General features: G+C 44.4%; 1 protein-coding gene across 8 annotated transcripts in view; it reads left to right on the plus strand.

Annotated features, from left to right (window-relative positions):
• The window catches only part of LOC311134228 (ephrin type-B receptor 2), a 172,211-nt gene that overhangs the window by 121,887 nt on the left and 26,025 nt on the right, over positions 1 to 24,299 (plus strand). For all 8 annotated transcript variants that reach the window (XM_084167837.1, XM_084167840.1, XM_084167839.1 and 5 more), the window contains exons 4-5: positions 9,338 to 9,493; positions 12,676 to 13,011. In XM_084167837.1, the coding sequence (XP_084023963.1) occupies positions 9,338 to 9,493; positions 12,676 to 13,011 (492 nt within the window). The remainder of the gene's footprint in view (positions 1 to 9,337; positions 9,494 to 12,675; positions 13,012 to 24,299) is intronic.

The following is a 24,299-nucleotide window of genomic DNA, read 5'->3' on the forward strand; positions in this document are numbered from 1 at the left end:
AGTCAGTCATAACGTTGCTAATGGGCTAGCTTATCTATTTATGCAGCTATTTATTTAGCAAGCTAAAAAAAACGGAGCCTAATGTTAGCTGCTGCTGGGAGGATGTTGTCATTGGACGAGTGAGTAAGTGGCTGACTTTCCCCCCCCCCAAATCGTTTTTCTGTGGCTACATCTAGAGATGTAGGTAATTTTGGTTAGCTTGCAAGACATTTGAATCACTTTGCTAGCTAGTTTTGCTGAACTTGAACGACAGTTATCCACAGTTAGCATGTCTCTTAGTTGTCAATCAAATGTATATGGCATCGATCAGATGGGCAGGTAGGCAGGCAAGTTCCCATTCAGTTGTCAAAATGTGGGTTAGGACAAGCATGCATTGGCAGGCAAGCTGCAGAAGGGCAAGCAGACTACTATTCCACATCGTTTATCAGTGCAATTTTGACGGTCAACTTTGAGAGGGTTTATCTACTGTTCCCTCGTTAGATTTGAGCTTATCTCACGTTGTGTCACGCCCTGGCTCTGGGGACTCTTATATGTTGAGCCAGGGTGTGGATTTTCTATGTGTGATTTTCTATGTTTTTTTCCACCTGTCGTGTTTAGATAGGTTCGGTGCCTTGGCTCCATGTAGTTGTTTACGCACTCCGCGTATTTTGACTCTTCGTGTTTTACGCACTGCGCGTAATTGTTCGCCTCCAGTGTTTTGAGGCCGTTTATTTTGTATTCTATTTTTCAAGTGATAGTAAAGTCGTTTTGACTTACCCTCTGTGTCCTGCGCTTGACTCTACCACCGCATCCACATCAACACACTCTGACACTTTGGCTAACATTAGTTGTTGATTTTGTTGTTGTTGATGTGCATAGGCAACTGAGAGAGAGTTAGCCTTTCATGGTTGTTTGATCAATAGGACTGGAAAGTTCCCACATGTAAGAGGACTCCCGTGGTATTTACATATTTGCAGAAATCCATTCAGGTGTATTTGTGGCTTTTGGTGAATGCTTTCTAATAATCTAAAGTTGCGCTGTTGCTACTGCCTGTAAATACACAGTCCAGTTCAAATTGAATGATGGGAGGCTCGTGTAAGTAGCTGAATTTGTCGCTAGAATATTTTACCAATAAAAGTCACTAGAGGGGTCTAAAAACTTGCTAAATATTGTTGGCAACACTGCCTGTGTTGCAAATGGCTTATTTGCATATAGGCCTATTGTAACTCTGATTGGCTATGGCACACTGTGTAGACTCCGGTCCTGGACAAGACAGATATTTTTATTAGGTTTTATTTACTGCAGTGTCTATTAATTGTCCAAACGCACGACCGCTTTCCCACTCTATATAACTATAGAACTTTCACATGCCTTACTCTACGTCATTCCAAAACATTCTATGAATGTATGAAAATGTGAAAATGAGTGCTTGCTTGTCAGAAAATGACAAAAAATGCATAATATTCTTCCTGGGGGTGTATATGAACAAATGTTAATACTATTTAATGTTGCTAAAACGCTGTCAGTTCCACTTTAACACCCTGGTTGTCTGCAGGAGGTGCTCCATCTCCTCCTCCTCTTTCTTCTCCTCCCCTCCCACCTCCTCCTACTGTTATAGACAGTGTCTGATCACAGCTCGAAGCTCTGGGTGCAGCATGCGGAACAGTGAGGTGCTCCATGGTAGGAACTCCTGTTTCCCAGGCAACAGCCTGTCCTTGAGAAAAGGGTACATTTGGGAGATTAGGGGCCAGGGCTCTGACAGTCGCCGTCAAAACTCATAAAGACTCCAAACACATTGATATGGATGGTTTAGTGGAGACACACACACTCCCTAAAATAAACCTATGAATCACAGCATGGTGTGTGTTTGTGTTTGTGTTTGTGTTTGTGTGTATTTGTGTGTGTGTGTGTGTGTGTGTGTATGTGTGTGTGTGTGTGTGTGTGTGCTGTCTGCCCTCCCTTCCCCCTATCCCAGAGGCGCAATACATTTCATAAAGCAAAAAGCATAATTTCATTATCCAAGATATGAATGTTCCAATAAGGGGGTAATGTCATGACCAAGTGCTTTATACAACCCTAATCCCCATGTTATTGGGTGTGTCCTGAGGTTTGGCAGGTAAGCTGTTCCCATGGGAGGGGGTGATGTCCTTTGTCCCCCTCACAATGACAGGAGAGATTCTGACATGGGATCACTTCTACAGTACATCGTCCCATTTCCTACTAGGCCCTTACGTCTCAAATTCTCAACAGAGGATGCCCATTTAAGTGCTGATGGAGAAAGTCATTTTTTTCTCCCCATCCTGGATCACTGTAACACTCCCAGTACAATAGCCACCATGGCCATGTGTCCTGTTGCAGTGCCACGTTGAATCAGTCTGGGAGATACAGGTATGTGCTTTATGTAAACCATTCACAGTGTGAAGCGTTGCAGTACAAAGCCAGTAGAGATGATGAATACATTAGCTCCTGTTAGCACCTGTCTGAAAGGCCTGGTGTGGATAAAGATAGGAGCAGTCTCTTTTGTCCTCCTTACCACTGATAACATCAGTGACGATAATGTTATTTATTTTTATTTATTTTTTCACCTTTATTTAACAGGTAAGCCAGTTGAGAACAAGTTCTCATTTACAACTGCGACCTGGCCAAGATAAAGCAAAGCAGTGCGATAAAAACAACAACACAGAGTTACATATGGGGTAAAACAAAACATAAAGTCAAAAATACCACAGGAAATATATATACAGTGTGTGCAAAGGTAGCAAGTTATGGAGGTAAGGCAATAAATTGGCCATAGTGCAAAATAATTACAATTAGTATTAACACTGGAATGATAGATGTGCAAGAGATGATGAGTAGAAGGATGAAAAGTGTGATAGGGAAATATGTACGACAAATACATTTTTTTTTTTTTAAAACAGGCTATTTACACGGACACACAACAAAGAACACGACCGCACTGCTACGCCATCTTGGAGTCATTCCATAATGATGTATAATTTGTTTTCTCTTTAGTTGGGGAGTAATAACACCTACATTCCACTTGACGTATCATTGTGTAACTCAATGTGACAAATATGGGTTTTTGTATGCTTGACAATGGTCATCTCTACAGGCTATTTAGTGCATAAACTGTATGTATCTTCCTGTTTTGCTATTTCTTGTGATCATCCTAATCATCAGTAGGGAGATAAGGGGAGTTTCAGAGGTAGCTCCTGTGACTGCAGGCAGGAGACGTAGCAGGTTGAGGTTGACAGGGCATCTTTAATGGAGATTAATTCTCTTACAGGGGTCTGCCTGACTCTCTCTGGCCACACCCCAACCATCTGCAGCCCTATATACTGAGGCCGGGGCCCGGGGGTCTACCTCCAACCTGATTGGCCCCCTGGACCCTCCAGAGAGCAAGCTGTGAAGTGATCTGCCTGCATGAAATGACCCTTCACAATTTTTTGTGTCGGCTCAAATGCCTGTAATTTTACCATACCCCATTTCTGTTTCTTTTCTCAGTGTGGAAAAAAATGAGGAAGGGAAAAAAAAGCAGCAGTGAAAATTCCAGACATTATTACTGTGCTGCATGTATGGCTCCAGAGATTCTCCCTTTCATCTTGTTCCCCCTTCTATTGACACATGGTAGTTATCAGACACTATGGAAATACTGTGGTTAAGACACTTTTCCCTTTGCTGATTATACATTTTTGGGGTATTTATGACCTGATGATCATTATGACTGCGCTGTGTTCCAACTCAAGGAACACTATGGATATGTCGTTTGAATGAGACAGATAATGTTTGCCACATGTGACAATACAGTATGGGGAGAGGGTCTAAGGGTGTGCAGAGGTATGTGTTGGTTTGTGTTTGCATCTTACGTGTAATGAATGGGGATAATGAATGAGGACATTGGGTTTCTGGAAATAACTTTACTGCTGTTATCAGGTTACAACACCTTTAATCCACCAACAGATTATTTTTTTAGTGCGCTGCTATGTTGACCTGTCCCATGTGCCTTTTGTCCTTGAACGCTAACCCATAGCACAGTTATACTGAGGGTTGTTTTGTGCCATACTCATGTACTCTGTGCCCCAGTGAGAGAAACCTCTGATACTGACACTGGGGTACAGAGTACATCTGAGCCTGGTATTTGGCACCTAGGAGATGTATAGATAGCTTAAATTGTCCTCTGGACTGTGGCCAGGGGTTGTTTATAAATGCATGCTGTCAGCATTGTGTGTGTGTGTGTGTGTGTGTGTGTGTGTGTGTGTGTGTGTGTGTGTGTGTGTGTGTGTGTGGGTGTGTGGGTGTGTGTGTGTGTGTGTGCGTGTGTGCGTGTGTGTGTTGGGACATGTGCCAGCTTTCTAGTCTGTGTTGTGAGCCTGGGCCCTCCCTTCTCCAGCTGTTAAGAGGCCATTTCCCAGGTGTCTCACACATTTCCTACTAATCTACCGCTCACACGGGCTCCGCCGTAGCACCTAATCTGTCTCCATGGCGCCCGCTGGGTGGGTTTGGGCTGGATGCTGTCTGAGGAGAGCTCACTGACAACTGTAGAGGAGACATGGCTTAGAGCAGGGGCACTGACGATGAGTCACCTCCCACCTGCCAGATCCTTCTGCAGATACACACACATACACACACATTCATACATAATTAATACACAACGACAACATAGACCTACATACATATGCAGTCTTCACACACGGATATAATGTAAGATGAAAGCAGACATCACTCACTGGGCCTTGAGGGAACTGCACAACCAGTGAAGGCTGCTGTTCTGACCCCAGGCTCTGAATCACTGAGAAGTCCAGCTCTCTCCTCTCCTTAGTAGTGCAGGAGGGCGTCCGAGGTGGATAGAAGCTTAATTTACGCCCAGTAGGTCATTGGTCACCCTCACACCCTGCTCCCCAGTGCGAGCCATGCAGAGATACAGGCATGCTAATTGCATCAGACAGGGAAACCTAGAGAGGGTAGTGAATATCTCATTTGTGCCCGTGTGTGGGGTGAAGCGAATGCCAGTCATCTAATTGCTTTCACACCGCCCTGATTGAATTAGCTGGCACGGCCCAGGCCCTAATTGAATTCTGGAGCCCTGTGTGTCACTGCTCAGCCAAATAGAAGTGTGTTCCCTATGGAAGGGTCGGCATGAAGGGGACAGACTGGCTTTACTTACACCCCCTACCTACACTATGGATGCTCTCCTTAGGTTAACCTGTGGCCATGGCTGGCCCAGCTGGCTGGCCCATCACAAGGTTGGCTTCTCCTCACATGTGACCACTGCAGAGTAAACATCTTAGGATTCAGAACAGTACTAGTGTTAATATTTGCAAGCTGTCCATATTATAGCTTTAACAGTTTTTGCTCATCTAATTTGGATCTGATTGGCTCCCTCGTGGGACAGTGAGTATGGCACAAAACAGCCCCTCTCTCTTTATGGTCTATCCTTATTAAGGGATAACATCTGATCTCTATTTCCCAGTGATTCATCCAAATAGTTTATACAGTAGACAGAGAGCAGAAGTGCCATGATACCAAGCCCGTTGCTCCCTACAGTGGCCCTCTCTCTCTGTGACAATAGGAAACGTCCTGCCCGTTTTCACAGCTTTCAGCACTTTTTTCTGCTGCGCTAACAAAACCTCACACCTCCAGTTCTTTCCCCTCCAGCCTTTTCTCTTTCACACACACACGTAATGAACACTCACACACGCAAGCACGCACACACACACCTTACCCCTTTCTTTCCCTTGTCTCTTTTTAATGCTGCTTTCATTAAATTCAGCATTTTGGGGGGGGATTTTGAAGCAGCTGAATAGGAGGAATGGGGAAACAGGAGAGGGGGTGGGGGGTGTGGACAAAGGACCTCTCTGTCGGGCGGGGTTGCTGGGGGACGGGGGGACGGGGAGGTGTGGAACAGGTCATGGGTTTCTCTCAATAGACATGCCTCTGGCTGGATTAGTGGCTGTTATCAGCCAGATGATTCCATGGCCATGGTGAGGCACTGCACAGCTCAGACAACCATGATGGAAATGTCAAATGCACAGCCTTTGTTTGGGTTCTTCCTGGCTGTCTGGGCACACCATTCTGCTGCTGTGCTGCCTGCATGTATTTCTGTGTGTGTCTGTGTGTGTGTGTGTACGTGTGTGTGTGTGTGTGTGTGTGTGTGTGTGTGTGTGTGTGTGTGTGTGCGTGTGCGTGCGTGTGCGTCTGTGCGTTTGTGTGCTTGTATGTGCATGTACTGTATGTGTCTGTACGTGTACGTGTGTGTGTGTGCTTGTGCGTACGTGCGTGTGTCTCTATATGTGTGTGTTCAAACTGAGCTGGAGAAGCCAGATGCACTGTCAGCTCAGAATGCTTCCAGTAGAGTGGCTGGCTTCATCATCAGCACTGCCACTGAAAACAATGGAGCCCCACCTTTTCACACAGACTAGGCTGGACACAGTGGCTCTGAGCTGCAGGTTCCTTCTTTCCATTAACATAAATCTGCCTGTCTGAAACTTCCAGGAAGCCTTTGAAACAACCAGCAAATTACCTGCTGTAAAACCTGACTGGCTCCCTGGCACGAGGATTTACCTCTCACAATACCCTTTTTATACAGTGAGTCAACAGTACTCCCAATTAAATTCTTTATGTCAGGACGTGTTATTAAAGGTCATAACACAGAAAGGGTTGGGCTCTAGCCAGTCACTGTGTTGCCTTTGCTCCAGAGAACAGCAGTCATTGAGATGTGACAGCCAAGCCTTTCCTTTCCTGGCGTGTGCCTGGAACCGCTTTGAGGTGATCTGGACCCTTTGACATGGCTGCCACTAAATTAAATCCGAAGTGTTTATAAATTCCATTAGAATGTTTCTGTGCGCCTTTTCTTCTTGACTTAATGCAGTGTTTCATCACTTCTGTCAAAATCCAGAGAGCTGAGAAAACGTGCTTATTTATTTAAGGATATTAATAGAGACATATATTTAAAAAGAATAAAAGAGAGGAGGGAAAATAAAACTACAGCAATGAATATTCCCCTCATAATTACCTCTCCTTGCCAGAGTTGTAAGCTACATCCTTGCATGTTGACTGAGGGAGTCGAGGGAGATTGTGATCAAACAGCTCAACAGTACCAATCTGAGTGAGGAGGGAATCAAAGCGCTGATTTGCTTTTTAATCAGAGCTGTGTTCTCGTCTGCAGGCTACATCTGACACCAAGCAGCTCCTCAGCCCTCTAACACAGCCTCCTGAAAGACTGGTGGAATTCCTCCCCACCAGCCCGGCCTGTTGGTCTGTCTGTCTCTCTGTCTGTCTGTCATGGATGCTACAGGATAGTAGGAACAGTAAGGACAGAAAAAGCCATACCTGGCCATATCCGGATACCAAACAATAGACAATAGGCCTAGTTGTTGACACTGCGCCCCCTTCCCAACTCCCTCTTCCATATACAGAATGCTTGGCCTAAACACCCATTCACTCAATCCTAAGCACCGCCTACTGTTTTTCTCTTTTTCTCTCCTCTGCTCCACCCCTTCTCCTTTCCCTCTCGCTGGTTCTTTCTGCTGTTGTCTTTGGTAGCGCTCCTCTGAGCTCTTCACTGCCATAGACCACTGTGTTCTTTAGTCTCAGTCCCAATCCACAGATCTGTAGCTGGGACCTCATTCAGTGACTCTGGTGACTGGCAGTGTGAATGTGCCGGCATCATGTTTTACTCTGTACCAGGTTGATTTCCCCCATCAATCACAGGAGAAGAAAAATATGTTGAGACTAATATTTATTGAAGAGCTTGATCAGATTTTATCCCCAATACTGCTTCCTGCGACTGACATTTATGACTATGATCTTTCTACAGGATGCATCAGCCTCACTGAACATTGTCCTCTGTGTGTGTGTGTGTGTGTGTGTGTGTGTGTGTGTGTGTGTGTGTGTGTGTGTGTGTGTGTGTGTGTGTGAGACACTTTTTTCTAAGGAATCTGAGTTTGATGGACAAGGGACAGGGCCAGGGATTGGGTTACTAAAGCACAGCAGTGCTATAGTGTGTGCAACAGTTTTGGACGGAGGATGATGATTGAGATGTGTTTTACAGGGAGTTTGTGGGGAGTTGGAATTGGAAAAGAGCAGTAATCCTGCTCCAACATGGTGTTCCAGCATGATCACTGGGCAATGGTATCTATCTTCCTAGTATAAACAGTGGGATTGAACCTGGATTTATCCTGCCTTGTGATTTGACCTTCTCCAAATAAAGTTCCAGCTGCAGACGTTTCCATATGGCACACACTTTAATCCATCTGTAATTGGCAGCTCAGACCAGGGATGATAGGGAAATGACGGTTTTATTATTCCTAGATATGGAACATAGTGGGGGTTTGTGAGATGGGATATGGTGCAGAGTATTCAACAGGATAAGGATCCCTCTAGATGTTTTTTTTTGCAATCCCAATGTTGCATAATGTATCACAGGGATCGTTCTCAGGTAGCATTAGTATAAGGACATTCATAACTCTGTGAAGGTCATTCATAAGTGTGGCACCTCCTGTGTGTGAATTTTTCATGTGTGGCTTTAGCTCGTAGCGAGTCCCCACACCACTCCATTTCCTCCTCTTACGGATGGGGAGACAGGGAGGGAGGTGGGTGGTGATTATCTCAAGCTAAACCAACCTCAGCTGGTTTGGCCCAAGTACAAAAACAGCTCTTGACATGGTGCTTGAGCAGGGGCTGCTGTGCATTCTGGGAAGGGTTCCACAGTGTGCGTGTGTGTGTGTGTGTGTGTGTGTGTGTGTGTGTGTGCGTGTGTGTGTATGTGTGTGTGTGTGTGTGTGTGTGTGTGTGTGTGTGTGTGTGTATGTGTGGCGGGGGTGGCTGAGGTAAGGATGTTTCACTGTAAATGGTAGTGCTTGACTGCTTTTTACATGCACACGCACACACACACACACACACACACACACACACACACACACAAACACACACACACAGTTTTGATGCAGTAGTGTGTGATCCTCATCATCCCTATCCATGGCTGTAAGTTTTCCTCCCACTCTCCCAGCGAGAGTAGAGGACCTTTAAAGAGCACTTAACAGGAAGTAGACCACTCCAGAGGATCTCAGGCAACTAGTGCGCTGTGAGCACAATGAATTATGAAAGTAAAACACAGTACTGTACATACCATGTTGTCATCCCCACAGAGAAACCCTCACATGCGAGGAGGATGCACTAATGTATATTTATGCTCTGACTCTTTGTTCTGTGTTTATGTGTCTTTTGCATTGTGGTTGCTGGACCGCATGTCTCGTAAAGTGAGATGAAGCCAAACAGGGAATAAAACTGACCAAACATGAAATATGTCAATGGCTATATGTTCATATCTCATCTCTCTCTCTTCTGTTTTTTTCCCCAGCTTGTCCATCGGGCTTCTTCAAGCCTATACAGGGTGATGTATCCTGCATGCAGTGTCCAATCAACAGCCGCACCACCAACGAAGGAGCCACTAACTGTGTGTGCCGCAATGGTTACTATCGCTCAGACTCAGATCCCTTCCAGATGCCCTGCACAAGTATGTACTATCGACCAAACGCACACACACACACACACACACACACACACACACACACACACACACACACACACACACACACACACACACACACACACACACACACACACACACACACACACACACACACACACACACACACACACACACACACACACACACACACACACACACACACACACACACACACACACACACACACAGACACACACACAAACACACTCTTTTAATTTCACACCCTGGTCCTGAGGAACTGAGAGGAATCAAAGATCAAAGGACACAAGAGCCTCTCTGAGCAGAAACAGAGGAGGCCTGTCAGAGAGCAGTCCCTCACATACACCCAGCACTGACATGCTCATAGAGCCCATGCCAACAGGTCTGGCCCAACACACACAGGCCAGCTTCCCCTCCTCACATCACTGTGCCCTGCTGCCCTCAGCCAAAGCAGAGGTTACTGGGCCAGGCCATGCAGCATTGTAGCGGGACAGGCAGGGAGAATAGACTGGGCCAAGATTCCTCTTGTCATGCCAATGAAGCCATTTGAATTAGAATTTGTGGTTGACGGAGGGGCTAAGAAAAGAGAAAGAGAACACAGGCGGGATAAAGATTAAGAGGAAGACATGAACACAGAGCGGGAGAGAGAGGAATATGCAGTATATATAGTGTGCTAAGAAAATAATAAGGGGGAGAGAGAGAGAGAGAGAGAGAGAGAGAGAGAGAGAGAGAGAGAGAGAGGGAAGAGAAGAGTGAGAGAGAGAGAGAGAGAGAGAGGGAAGAGAAGAAGAGAAGAGAGAGAGAGAGAGAGAGAGAGAAGAGAAGAAGAGAGAGAGAGAGAAGAGAAGAAGAGAGAGCCAGCTCCTTTCACCACTGTGGCTGTTTTTTTTCTCCTTCCCTCCTCTGTGAAAGGGGAAGGGACAGAAATATTTGAGAGCTTCCAACAAAGGAGATTTGCATAAGCCCGGCTCTGGGAGCAGAGCAGCTGTTATGAATGAGAAAGCAGCGTCACGTCGCTGGTATTAAACGCAGCGGGCCCGGGCTGATTAAAGGAGGGAAACGGGCCCATCTGAGTGGCCCTCGAGCTAACAGGGGCCATTAGCCGTCCATTCCAGCCCTCCCCAGGAAGGAGATGATGTTTAGGAGGCTGTTTTGCGTGAGAGAGAGAGACACACAGAGGGCCTCGATGGGCACTGCTCCAGGCCTGGAGGTCTCTTAATGGGAGCCAATTAAAAGGGCGGTTAAATAAGTGATCAATTCAGGTTTAGGAGTTTGTGGGCTGGGGGAATTTTGTTGTTTATCTCATTAGCCCTGGAGAGGGCATCCTCCCTAATTAGCTGCACATGCCCGTAAAAGATCAACAGTACTCATTGTGTGTTTGTTTGGGCTGTCAGTCAAATGTGATGCCATGGGGAATGTTACTTTCAACCAGTAATGCCTCTATACGTAGTGGTTGTGTATGAGGAACAGTCACTTTCTCTGTCCTGCAGTACTTCTATATGATGCTCTGCTATACATAACCAACAGATTGAAACAAATATGTGCCAACATGGACATGAAAAGTCATCTTATCTTCATGTTGAAGTCCAGTGTGTTTAAACGGACTTCCTGGGGGAAGGATTTAGTTGAGCATACCAGGCAAAGACCTCAAAGAGACTGTACTGTATTTGTGGGCGTGTGGGTTCTCTCTCCTCCAGCGAAGGGGTTATTTGAGTAGAGTGATACTACATCTGGTATTCCTACCCCCAAGAACTCCAAGGACACAAGACACTTAATTCCCCTGCCAACATCTGACTGAAATGTCATGAAGTAGTTATTTTGAACTAACTAGAGTACTTTGAGTCCATTTGTTTTTCTTACACCTTAAGTCTGTAGGTAGGTAAACCACACTCCACATACACTATATATACAAAAGTATGTGGACACCCCTTCAAATTAGTGGATTCGGCTATTTCAGCCACACCCATTGCTGACAGGTGTATAAAATCGAGCACACAGCCATGCACTCTTCATAGACAAACATTGGCAGTAGAATGGCCTTACTGAAGAGCTCAGGGACTTTCAACGTGACACCGTCATAGGATGCCACCTTTCCAACAAGTCAGTTCGTCAAATTTCAACTGTAAGTGCTGTTATTGTGAAGTGGAAACGTCTAGGAGCAACAACGGCTCAGCCGCAAAGTGGAAGGCAACACAAGCTCACAAAACGGGACCGCCGAGTGCTGAAGCACGTAGCACATAAAAATAGTCTGTCCTCAGTTGCAGCACTCACTAACGAGTTCCAAACTCTCTCTGGAGCAACGTCAGCACAATAACTGATTGTCTGGAGCTTCATGAAATGGGTTTCCATGGACGAGCAGCCGTACACAAGCCTAAGATTACCATGCGCAATGCCAACCGTCGGTTGGAGTGGTGTAAAGCTCACCGCCATTGGGCTCTGGAGCAGTGGAAACGTGTTCTCTGGAGTGATGAATCACGCTTCACCATCTGGCAGTCCGACGGACAAATCTGGGTTTGGCAGATGCCAGGAGAACGCTACCTGACCGAATGCATAGTGCCAACTGTAATGTTTGGTGGAGTTGGAATTATGGTCTGGGGCTGTTTTTCATGGTTCGGGCTAGGCCCCTGAGTTCCAGTGAAGGGAAATCTTAATGCTACAGCATACAATGACATTCTAAACGATTCTGTGCTTCCAACTTTGTGGCAACAGTTTGGGGAAGGCCCTTTCCTGTTTAAGCATGACGATGCCCTCGTGCACAAAGCGAGGTCCATACAGAAATGGTTTGTCGAGATCAGTGTGGAAGAACTTGACTGGCATGCACAGATCCCTGACCTCAACCCCATCGAACACCTTTGGGATTAATTGGAACTCCGATTGCGAGCCAGGCCTAATTGCCCAACATCAGTGCCCGACCTCACTAATGCGCTTGTGGTTGAATGGAAGCAAGTCCCCGCAGCAATGTTCCGACATCTAGTGGAAAGCCTTCCCCAAAAGAGTGTAGGCTGTTATAGCAGCAAAGGGGGGACCAACTCCATATTAATGCCCATGAGTTTGGAATGAGATGTTCGATGAGCAGGCGACCACATACTTTTGGTCATGTAGTGTATGAGACTACGGTACTCTAAATGCTTCTCATATTCCAAACAGAAACTGTCCCAGTTGACTGTCTATTGTCTGTGTTTCTCCAGCGGTGCCGTCGGCTCCTCAGAACGTTCTGTCTATCGTGAACGAGACATCTCTGATGCTGGAGTGGCAGCCTCCTAGGGAGTCGGGGGGTCGTGAGGATGTGGTCTTCAACATCATCTGTAAGAGCTGTGGAGGGGGCCGGGGAGGCTGCACACGATGTGGGGACAACGTCCAGTTTGTACCCCGCCAGCTGGGTCTGACAGAGCCCCGTGTTTACATCAGTGACCTGCTGGCCCACACACAGTACACCTTCGAAGTGCAGGCCGTCAATGGGGTCTCCGAGCAGAGCCCCTACTCACCACAGTACTCCTCCGTTAACATCACAACCAACCAGGCTGGTGAGTACACTCTTCCTTATGCTCTCTCTGTCTCTCTCGCAGGCACACACGCACACACACCCACACACACTCTCACACACACACACACACAATGACACAGTTTCATGTTCCTCTAGTGTGATGTAAGTATGCAGATTTGTTCTAAAACAGGAGTGAGGGGATTGTTGATGATGTCACAGCCAGGGTTTGATGGCCTGTTGGTCCTCAGTGTGACCTCATCAGGGCTCTCAGACAGAGTAGCTCAGCGTAGTGAGCACTACTCTCACTCCTGTCTCCCCTGACTGCTGCGTGGTTATTACAGTCCTAACATCTCAGGCCCTTGCTTCATCCAGCCACTTAGTTCTACTAGCTACCTTGTAAACTGCATCCAAAATAGTAATGGGAAGATTAGTAAGAGGCCACTGCCTTTTCAGTGAATAATAACCTCTAATGAAAAACAGGTCTGTTTGTGATTGGCCTAACTTTTTCATCTGTGGGATCTTGGAGAAACATGCTCCAATCAATGGCTGTCTCCTGTAACTATGGTAGCTGTGCATGTTTTCCACTGTGTGCTTTATGGTTGTAGATGGCTGCGCCTCCATTATTTAATCCAACTAGCAGAATTGATTTGCTCTTTAATTGTCTGTATGAGACGCATTATTTGATGTGCCAGGCTGTTCTGCCTGAGCACTGATGAGCAGGGAAACGGGCTACAGGCTTTATCTACGCCAGGGCTTTGTGTCCTGTTGGCAGTATGAGTAAGCGCCTGTCATCTCTCATCTGACTGGCCTTCTATGTCTGAGCTCCCCAAGGCCCTGTGTTACTGTGGATTAATAAAGTGGACATATAAAACTTATCCCTCCTTTACTTCCAACTGAAGTTCTTACGTGGATGTGACTCACTATGATTCAAGCGAGGAAGTTTGAGAAAAGTAAGATAAGATAAAATGCAGTGAAAAGGAAGAAACAGTTATGCATTCTGTGGGATACAGTTCTGAAGTGTGGAATACAGTATATGGGCCTCATACAGCACATTTCAACACATTTGAATCAGATTTGTTTTTAAAGCAGCATGCAATACTAGTAGGTTGCATCCGTTAGAGTCAGTCAAATAATAATGCTTAAAAACGTATCTCTGAGTTATTAATATAACTTGGATGCTTGAATTGAAAGAACCATCTCTTTTTGATGGTGTGTTTTGAAGTAAGTGGTTAGTGTGTGGGGGCGGGGGAGTAATGAGGGCCTCAGAGTGCAGTAAAGCCTTCTAATGAGGCCCCTGCCTTAACTCTCCCTCACTGGGCCACAATAAGTCTGCCACCCCTGCCCCAGCCTTCTCCCCCTCCCCCTGCCATGGAGTCCTGGCGGAAATTGGGGGGCTCTGCACTGAAGTGGCCGTCACATCGTATTACAGCTCCAGGGCTCCCATCAGAGAGAGCTGTTAAAGAAACTGAACTCTGGCTCACTCCCCCTGCCCTGTGACCAGCCTGGGTCCTGCCTGGGACAGCGGGGCAGTGCTGTGTGGTTCCACAGTGGGCTGGGGCCGGGGTCAGTGGGACCAGGGGCCCGTAATTGCGTCTGGTTTGGGAGGTTTGGAGGTTACATAAACATCATGTCACCCCTAATTAGCAGAGCCGGCCCCGTACCTCCCCCTTACTATACAGAGAGAAAGTGTGCATGTGTGCTTCAGTTTGAGTGTGTGCGTGAGTGTGTGTGCGTGGGTGTGAGTGTGTGTGTATTTTAGTTAATCAGACACGTTTGGAACCTAAAGCTATGTGCTGGGGGCTTGAAAGAAACAAATAAGTAAATTGGATGTGACTGGCGTGAAAGTGTTCCTCTCATGTGAACGACTCCCGTCCTCGGCTGCTAGGACTTGTTGACGAGGGGTAAACAAACAGGGTGTGAGGAGACGAGGGTAAGTTCTCATTCACCACCCCCAATCAACACATTGCACATAACACCAACTACGCTCTGTTATGCTCATCAACAGTGTTCCTGTGACTGAGGACGTGCATGGTTGCCTAATAGTGCAGTATTTCATGTCATACTGTAGAGTCAGTCACATAATAAAGTGAAGCTTGTTTTGTGAGGATATGACTAATTCCCACACACTCTTATTATGTGGAAAGTGTTCTGATTTTGGCCTTGATAAATAGCCCAGAAATCCTCATAATGATGAGTCACAACCAAACTATTCACTAATGATCAGCTTTTCTCCTCCATCAAATATTGAAAAGAGATGATCAACGCAATGTTTTCCATAATATTTACAATGAAAAGAGGGAGAGAGAGAGAGAGAAAGAGAGAGAGAAAGACAGAAAGAAATTGAGAGAAGAGAGAGGTAGGGAGAGTGAAGATAGGGAGAGGGTGAGAGAGAGGTAATTTGATGTGACCCTGAGGCAGCATGTCTGTGGCAGAGGAGGGGCGGCAGAACAGAGTGGGAGTGTTTTTAGTGAGACACAAAGGTGTGATGATGACTTGATGAGTTAGGACAAGAGACGAAGAGAGGAGGGAAGTGATGAGACAAGCCCTGAGATGAGTAGTGATGCCTCAGTCCACCAACAGACACAGAATACTGTCTGCAACCCTCTGGTAATACTATTAGAGCCCCTAGCACATGCATGCCTAGGTTAAATTGCTTTAGTGATTCATCTGTTGTGTGGCACGGAGCAGCCTTAACAAGGCCTTATTCAGAAAAAAAACGATGGTTTATTTTGGCTGTCTGCTCTGGGGCTGGGATGACACCCCTAGTCTGTGGGAATGCACAGAAAACACCCACACACATGTAGAGTGGCTAGGGGTTATAGGTGACAAATGGCTGAAGACAAAGCTAGCCTTTAGCTTTCTTTCATAGTGGTTAATGGGGGTTTCTCTCTCTCTCTCTCTCTCTCTCTCTCTCTCTCTCTCTCTCTCTCTCTCTCTCTCTCTCTCTCTCTCTCTCTCTCTCTCTCTCTCTCTCTCTCTCTCTCTCTCTCTCGCTCTCCCTCTCTCCCCCCCTCTCTCTCTCTCTCTCTCTCTCTCATCATTGCTAGGGAAATTGTTGCTAAAATCCCACCACCCCTTTAAGTGTTTAATCAGACACATCCCTGACATCTCACTGGGACCGCTAGTCTAAGTCCACTTCACTTCTCTGGTCCGACACACACGCATGCACACACACACTGAAGGGCTGTTTGATTAAAAGGAGGAACACACACAAGCCCAACACCAGAGCTTTCAGTGAGTGACCGATAAATGTTGTGGTTCTGAGAGTTATTACTGTTATCACCATGTCAGTCATGTCTACCGGGGAAGTCTTTTACACCAATCAAAATATGTGTTTGGGGGTGACTCACAAAATAGATAATGAATGGTATAGATGATCAATGATAGTGTCCCATTTTGTGTTGCCTTACAGGCAGTGAATCACATTGATTCTACAGTAGGTGCGAGGATAGTCATATTTTGCTCAATAGTGATTGCCCTGGTTATCAATAGTTGCAGTGTACGTGTGGTAGATGCAACAATATTCCTTCCTCCCTCAATCAAAACTATTAGCATTCTGCCTGGGACTTCCATGGAGCTCTGCAGTCAATTAATAAGACCTCCATAGTCCATATACCCATCAATGCTTCTGACTATGTTCTACAACGTGTGTAGCTCTATTAAATTGTAGAGGACATGTTTGTTTAGGCGTTTCATTAGCCCAAGGTGAGCCAGGGAAGCTGCTGCTAATACAGGGAGGAAGGAGACCGACTGAATTGGTTTCTTATCAGGTGAGCAGCTCATTGTGGGACTGAATCCCATTACTCAGCTCAAGGGTCGCTGCTGTAATCTGGTGCACCACTATCATACAGCTGGGGAAAATGTACCACTTAATTATCCCCTAAATTACCAGGGCGAACTGTAACCAGGCCACTAGGAACTAACTGTAACCAGGTCACTAAGAATGAACTGCAACCAGGCCACTAGGAATGAACTGTAACCAGGCCACTAGGAACAAACTGTAACCAGGCCACTAGGAACAAACTGTAACCAGGCCACTAGGAACAAACTGTAACCAGGCCACTAGGAACAAACTTTAACCAGGCCACTAGGAACGAACTGTAACCAGGCCACTAGGAACAAACTTTAACCAGACCACTAGGAACGAACTGTAACCAGGCCACTAGGAATAAACTTTAACCTGGCCACTAGCAACTAACTGTAACCAGGCCACTAGGGATGAATTGTAACCAGGCCACTAGGGATGGCTTGGCTGCTCCAATGGGCATCGCTGAGGAACACTGGTGTAAGGCCAGGTAAACCTCTGCCAAGAAATGTTAATGCTCTATCCAGTGTAGAAACATTGTCCAATGCCACCAAAACTAAATGAAAGCACGCTAAAACAATGAAAATAGCCCATTAACGTCAAATTTGATACTCTTGATTCTTCATAGGTTAATTCCTCACCATTAATAATTTATGCTTGGGTTTTATATTCATGCCTTCTAAACTACAGCTCTGAATAAAGGGAGGATTTTCCACTCCTCTGTTGTGCTTCAGTGCTGCTAACGTGTCCAGCATTCAGTAGTAGAGGGAAGTGGGCAGAGAGTGGCTGCCAGGCTAGCCAGCGTAGGACGCAGGGTGTGCAATGTGACAGTGACAGAAGGTGTAAGGAAGGGCACATATGGAAGGTGCCAGTGTGGGTCAGGCGACCAGACAGACAGGAGGCCTCTGTAGACACCTGGAGCACAGCCCTAACAGAGTGGCACAGCTCTACACATTGGGGCTCCAGCCAGCACGGTACGCACATACTGTGGCTACTACTTAGGACCAACTAGTGGAAGCAGAGATTGTGTGATTTTGATTTGCATATGGCGTTAGGTATGCAGACTGCGGAGCTAGCTGACTGTAGGGTTAGGTGACTTTAGCAAGATAACCTATGCATTCAATATGCATTTAATTACTTCCTGCCCTAAGAGAATTAGAGCATAGATTGGCACTTTATTAAGCCTTTTCCCCCTCCACGTTCATAAAGCAATGTTTTGTACAGTGCTACATATTTTATTCAGACAAAATGTAAATAGTATGAATAACCTATTGATTATGTTTTGGCAAGACAAAAATATAAAAACAAAGGTCATATACTGTGTCTGAAGTTGAACTAAATACGACATTTTTTGAAAGAATTAAGAACTTGGCGATAGACATTGCATGAGTACCAAGCAGGGTTAAAAGATCAGGCCCTTTTGGCCCAGTGGACTGTAAAGGGTTGTATAATGTGAGGATGGAACTAATTGTTTTAGGCTACATTAGCTCTGATTGATTCTGAAATGCGTAAATAAATTGCGCTAATGCAGTCATTTATTCACTGTTGTTATTGCCCACAGTGTGTTTGTGGAGATGGTGAGTAAAGCAAAAGAGGTAGTGCACAATCAGATTTTCTGGTTGAAGAGCTTTCAGATTTTCACGTTGAAGTTCAGGTTAAACAAACATAGATAAGTAATGTGTCTTGCGAGTGAAAGGGGACATATCTATTTTTTTATTAAGACAACCACAGTTGGGTGTAAATAAAAATTCATGCAAAGACCAAATTATATATCTGTAATACAAATTACAGTGCTTTGGTAAACACCCTTCTTCAACTAGTTTAGTGTGCTCATAAATGATCATGCTCGTTCTGACGTTATTGTGTATATTCTTTCAGTCGTATTTCTGGTTTTTACATTTACATTTTAGTTATTTAGCAGACGCTCTTATCCAGAGCGACTTACAGTTAGTGAGTGCGTGCGTTTTTCATTTACAGTGCCTTCAGAAAGTATTCATACCCCTTGACCTATTTCACATTTTGTTGTGTTACAGCCTGAATTCTAAATGGATAAAAAATTTAATAAAAAATAAAAAACACCCATCAACACACAATACCCCTTAATGAAAATGTGAAAACATGTTTTTAGAAATTGTTGCAAATGTATTGAAAATGAAATACAGAAATATCTCATTTACATAAGTATTCACACCCCTGAATCAATACTTTGTAGAAAAAACTTTAGCAGCGATTACAGAGTCTTTCTGGGTAAGTCTCTAAGACTGGGTTTCCCAGACTCGGTCCTCAGGACCCCAAGGAGTGCACATTTTGGTTTCTGCCCTAGCACTACATAGCTGATTCAAATAATCAACAAATCATCAAGCTTTGATCATTTGAATCAGCTGTGTAGTGTTAGGGCAGAAACCAAAACGTGCACCCCTTGGGGTCCCGAGGACCGAGTCTGGGAAACCCAGCTCTAAGAGCTTTCCACATATGGATTGGGCAACATTTACCCATTATTCTTTTAAAAAATATTCAAGCTCTGTCAAATTGGTTGTTGATCATTGCTAGAGAACCCTTTTCAGGTCTTAGATTTCTTCAAGCAGATTTAAGTCATAACTATAACTCGGCCACTTCACTTTCTTCTCGGTATGCAACTCCAGTGTAGATTTGGCCTTGTGTTTTAGGTTATTGTCCTGCTGAAGGTGAATTCATCTCCCAGTGTCTTGTTCGAAAGCAAACTGAACTAGATTTCCTCTAGACTTTTGCCTGTGCTTAGCTCCATTACATGTATTTTTTTATCCTGAAAAATTCCCCAGTCCTTAATGATTACAAGCATACATATATCATGATGTAGCCAGCACTATGCTTGAAAATATGGAGAGTGGTACTGTGTTATATTGGATTTGCCCCAAACATAACACTTTGTATTCAGGACAAAAAGTTAGTTGCTTTGCTAAATTTTTTGCAATATTACTTTAGTGCCTTGTTGCAAACAGGATGCATGTTTTGGAATATTTGTATTCTGTACAGGCTTCCTTCTTTTCACTCTGTCAATTAGGTTAGTATTGTGGAGTAGCTACAATGTTGTTGATCCATTCTAAGTTTTCTCCTATACAGTGAGGGAAAAAAGTATTCGATCCCCTGCTGATTTTGTACGTTTGCCCACTGACAAAGAAATGATCAGTCTATAATTTTAATGGTAGGTTTATTTGAACAGTGAGAGACAGAATAACAACAACAAAATCCAGAAAAACGCATGTCAAAAATGTTATAAATTGATTTGCATTTTAATGAAGGAAATAAGTATTTGACCCCCTCTCAATCAGAAAGATTTCTGGCTCCCAGGTGTCTTTTAAACAGGTAACGAGCTGAGATTAGGAGCACACTCTTAAAGGGAGTGCTCCTAATCTCAGTTTGTTACCTGTATAAAATACACCTGTCCACAGAAGCAATCAATCAATCAGATTCCAAACTCTCCACCATGGCCAAGACCAAAGAGCTCTCCAAGGATGTCAGGGACAAGATTGTAGACCTACACAAGGCTGGAATGGGCTACAAGACCATCGCCAAGCATCTTGGTGAGAAGGTGACAACAGTTGGTGCGATTATTCGCAAATGGAAGAAACACAAAAGAACGGTCAATCTCCCTCGGCCTGGGGCTCCATGCAAGATCTCACCTCGTGGATGAGACCAAAATGGAGCTCTTTGGCATCAACTCAACTCGCCGTGTTTGGAGGAGGAGGAATGCTGCCTATGACCCCAAGAACACCATCCCCACCGTCAAACATGGAGGTGGAAACATTATGCTTTGGGGGTGTTTTTCTGCTAAGGGGACAGGACAACTTCACTGCATCAAAGGGACGATGGACGGGGCTATGTACCGTCAAATCTTGGGTGAGAACCTCCTTCCCTCAGCCATGGCATTGAAAATGGGTCGTGGATGGGTATTCCAGCATGACAATGACCCAAAACACACGGCCAAGGCAACAAAGGAGTGGCTCAAGGAGAAGCACATTAAGGTCCTGGAGTGGCCTAGCCAGTCTCCAGACCTTAATCCCATAGAAAATCTGTGGAGGGAGCTGAAGGTTCGAGTTGCCAAACGTCAGCCTCGAAACCTTAATGACTTGGATAAGATCTGCAAAGAGGAGTGGGACAAAATCCCTCCTGAGATGTGTGCAAACCTGGTGGCCAACTACAAGAAACGTCTGACCTCTGTGATTGCCAACAAGGGTTTTGCCACCAAGTACTAAGTCATGTTTTGCAGAGGGGTCAAATACTTATTTCCCTCATTAAAATGCAAATCAATTTATAACATTTTTGACATGCGTTTTTCTGGATTTTTTGTTGTTGTTATTCTGTCTCTCACTGTTCAAATAAACCTACCATTCAAAATATAGACTGATCATGTCTTTGTCAGTGGGCAAACGTACAAAATCAGCAGAGGATCAAATACTTTTTTCCCTCACTGTAGGAGCCATTAAGCAAATTTTTACTCCTGAACTTATTTAGGCTTGCCATAACTAAGGGGTTGAATACTTATTGACACAAGACATTTCAGCTTTTCATTTTTAGTTAATTTGAAAAAAAAAATGGAAATATAATTCCTCTTTGACATAATGGGGTATTGTGTGTAGGCCAGTGACAAAAACTCTCAATGTAATACATTTTAAATTCAGGCTGTAACACAACAAAATGTCGAAAAAGTCAAGGGAGGTGAATACTTTCTGAAGGCACTGTAAGAGCAAAGTGGGAAGAAGAAGGTTGTTGTGTTATCTTCACCTCTCCTTCACCTCTCCTTCCCTCCTCCATCCCTCTCCACCTCTGGTCTCTAAGTAATCTCCTGGTTTTTGAAATATCAGGGGGAAAGATGCTCTCTGGAATATTTATGTGTTACGTTTTTCTGGCTGGTCTTTTAGTTCTACTTTGATTACATTTGGAATTGCTTTCTCTTCTATTTCTGGAGCCATTTAACAGGAATGAGTGTTTTTATGTGCCGGAATAGAGGAGGATTTAAGTGTCTGCTCTTAGCAAATTTACAGTTGAGAGATGGTACTGTATGTGGGTACTTACTGACTCATACACACACACATACACACACTTCACAGACACACACATACATTTGAAGTCGGAAGTTTACATACACCTTAACCAAATACATTTCAACTCAGTTTTTCACAATTCCTGACATTTAATTCTAGTAAAAATTCCCTGCCTTAGGTCAGTTAGGATTGCCACTTTATTTTAAGAATGTGAAATGTCATAATAATAGTACAGAGAATGATTTATTTCAGCTTTTAGTTATTTCATTACATTCCCAGTGGATCAGAAGTTTACATACACTCAATTAGTATTTGGTAGCATTGCCTTTAAATTGTTTAAATTGGGTCAAACTTTTTGAGTAGCCTTCCACAAGCTTCCCACAATAAGTTGGGTGAAGTTTGGCCCATTCCTCCTGACAGAGCTGGTGTAACTGAGTCAGGTTTGTAGGCCTCCTTGCTCACACACGCTTTTTCAGTTCTGCCCACAAATGTTCTATAGGATTGAGGTCAGGGCTTTGTGATGGCCACTCCAATACCTTGACTTTGTTGTCCATAAGCCATTTTGCCACAACTTTGGAAGTATGCTTGGGGTCATTGTCCATTTGGAAGACCCATTTGCAACCAAGCTTTAACTTCCTGACTGATGTCTTGAGATGTTGCTTCAATATATCCACATATATTGGCCTTGTGTAGCTCAGTTGGTAGAGCATGGCGCTTGCAACGGCAGGGTTATGGGTTCGATTCCCACGGGGGGCCAGTATGAAAAAAAAAAATGATGCACTCACTAACTGTAAGTCGCTCTGGATAAGAGCGTCTGCTAAATGACTCAAATGTAAATGTCGATATAGAACTTGTTTTACTGTGGATATAGATAATTTTGTACCTGTTTCCTCCAGCATCTTCACAAGGTCCTTTGCTGTTGTTCTGGGATTGATTTGCACTTTTCGCACCAAAGTACGTTCATCTCTAGGAGACAGAACGCGTCTCCTTCCTGAGTGGTATGACGGCTGCGTGGTCCCATGGTGTTTATACTTGTATACTATTGTTTGTACAGATGAACGTGGAACCTTCAGGCATTTGGAAATTGCTCCCAAGGATGAACCAGACTTGTGGAAGTCTACCATTTTTTTTCTTGGCTGATTTCTTTTGATTTTCCCATGATGTCAAGCAAAAAGGCACTGAGTTTGAAGGTAGGCCTTAAAATACATCCACAGGTACACCTCCAATTGACTCAAATTATGTCAATTTGCCTATCAGAAGCTTCTAAAGCCATGACATCGTTTTCTGGAATTTTCCAAGCTGTTTAAAGGCACAGTGAACTTAGTGTATGTAAACTTCTGACCCACTGGAATTGTGATACAGTTAATTATAAGTGAAATAATCTGTCTGTAAACAATTGTTGGAAAAATTACTTGTGTCATGCACAAAGTAGATGTCCTAACCGACTTGCCAAAACTATAGTTTTTTAACAAGACATTTGTGGAGTGGTTGAAAAACAAGTTTTAATGACTCCAACCTAAGTGTATGTAAACTTCCGACTTCAACTGTATATACACACAAAGAAGCGCATGTCTGTGTCGACTCAGACACACCACTGACACACCACTGTAAAATATGTTGAAGCAATTATCTATTTTGTTTACAGAAGTGTGATGACTACCTAGAAAAGTGTAGAAAATACAATATTGACATAATGATTCACACTGGAACAAAACAAAGTCACTATTGTTTAATTTAAACTTTAAACTTTAAAATAGTTTTCTTGGAATCTGAGGGACCGCATTCTTTGCCTCAACAACCTTGGTGTCCTTTCAAATATTGTCTTCCCTTTCAGTGTGACATTGGTGAGGTCAAAAGCATGAATCTCTAAGATCATGAGTTACACGCACGTGTCTTTCCCATGAGGTTTTATGTAAATTGAGTTCAGGACCTTTCTAAGCTGAGATCCTATTTTTTAAATCCTGGCGATTGTGTGTCATATAATAAATCCTTATCTGTAAATGCAGATAAGCAATGTATCAGCGGGTATCAAAAGTTAATTGATGTGCAGTGTAACTACAGCAAATGTTCTGCATCCAGTCTTTCGATGTCCGGTACACAGTAGATTATCCAGGACAATGGTTTTGTATTATAGCATCTGCTCAGGCTCTTCTGAAGGCCTACACCTTTTTAATCTGAATGCTGAATGAACTAACTGTGGCTAGTCTAGAGCCTGTGAGTCAGAGCTTTGATGCCCATCCCTGTAGCGTACTGCTAAAACTATTGCCCAAACTGAATAACCAATCAGGGCCAAGCCCAGCAGAGTAAATCTGTATTACTACCAGTGGCTGCCAAGTAACTGCAGAGAGAGTTCCCACCCTGCCTCTCAACACTGTCCCCTCACTCCTCTCCAGTCTCTGCTTTAGGTCTTGGATGAGCAGAACTACTTGGTGGCGTAGTGTGCTTAGATTAGATCTAACCTCCCTGTAAGCGTCTGAAAACTTTTTAAGCCCCTGGAGTGCC

The sequence above is a fragment of the Coregonus lavaretus genome (assembly GCF_964263955.1).
Source record: "Coregonus lavaretus genome assembly, chromosome: 8".
Lineage (NCBI taxonomy): Eukaryota > Metazoa > Chordata > Actinopteri > Salmoniformes > Salmonidae > Coregonus > Coregonus lavaretus.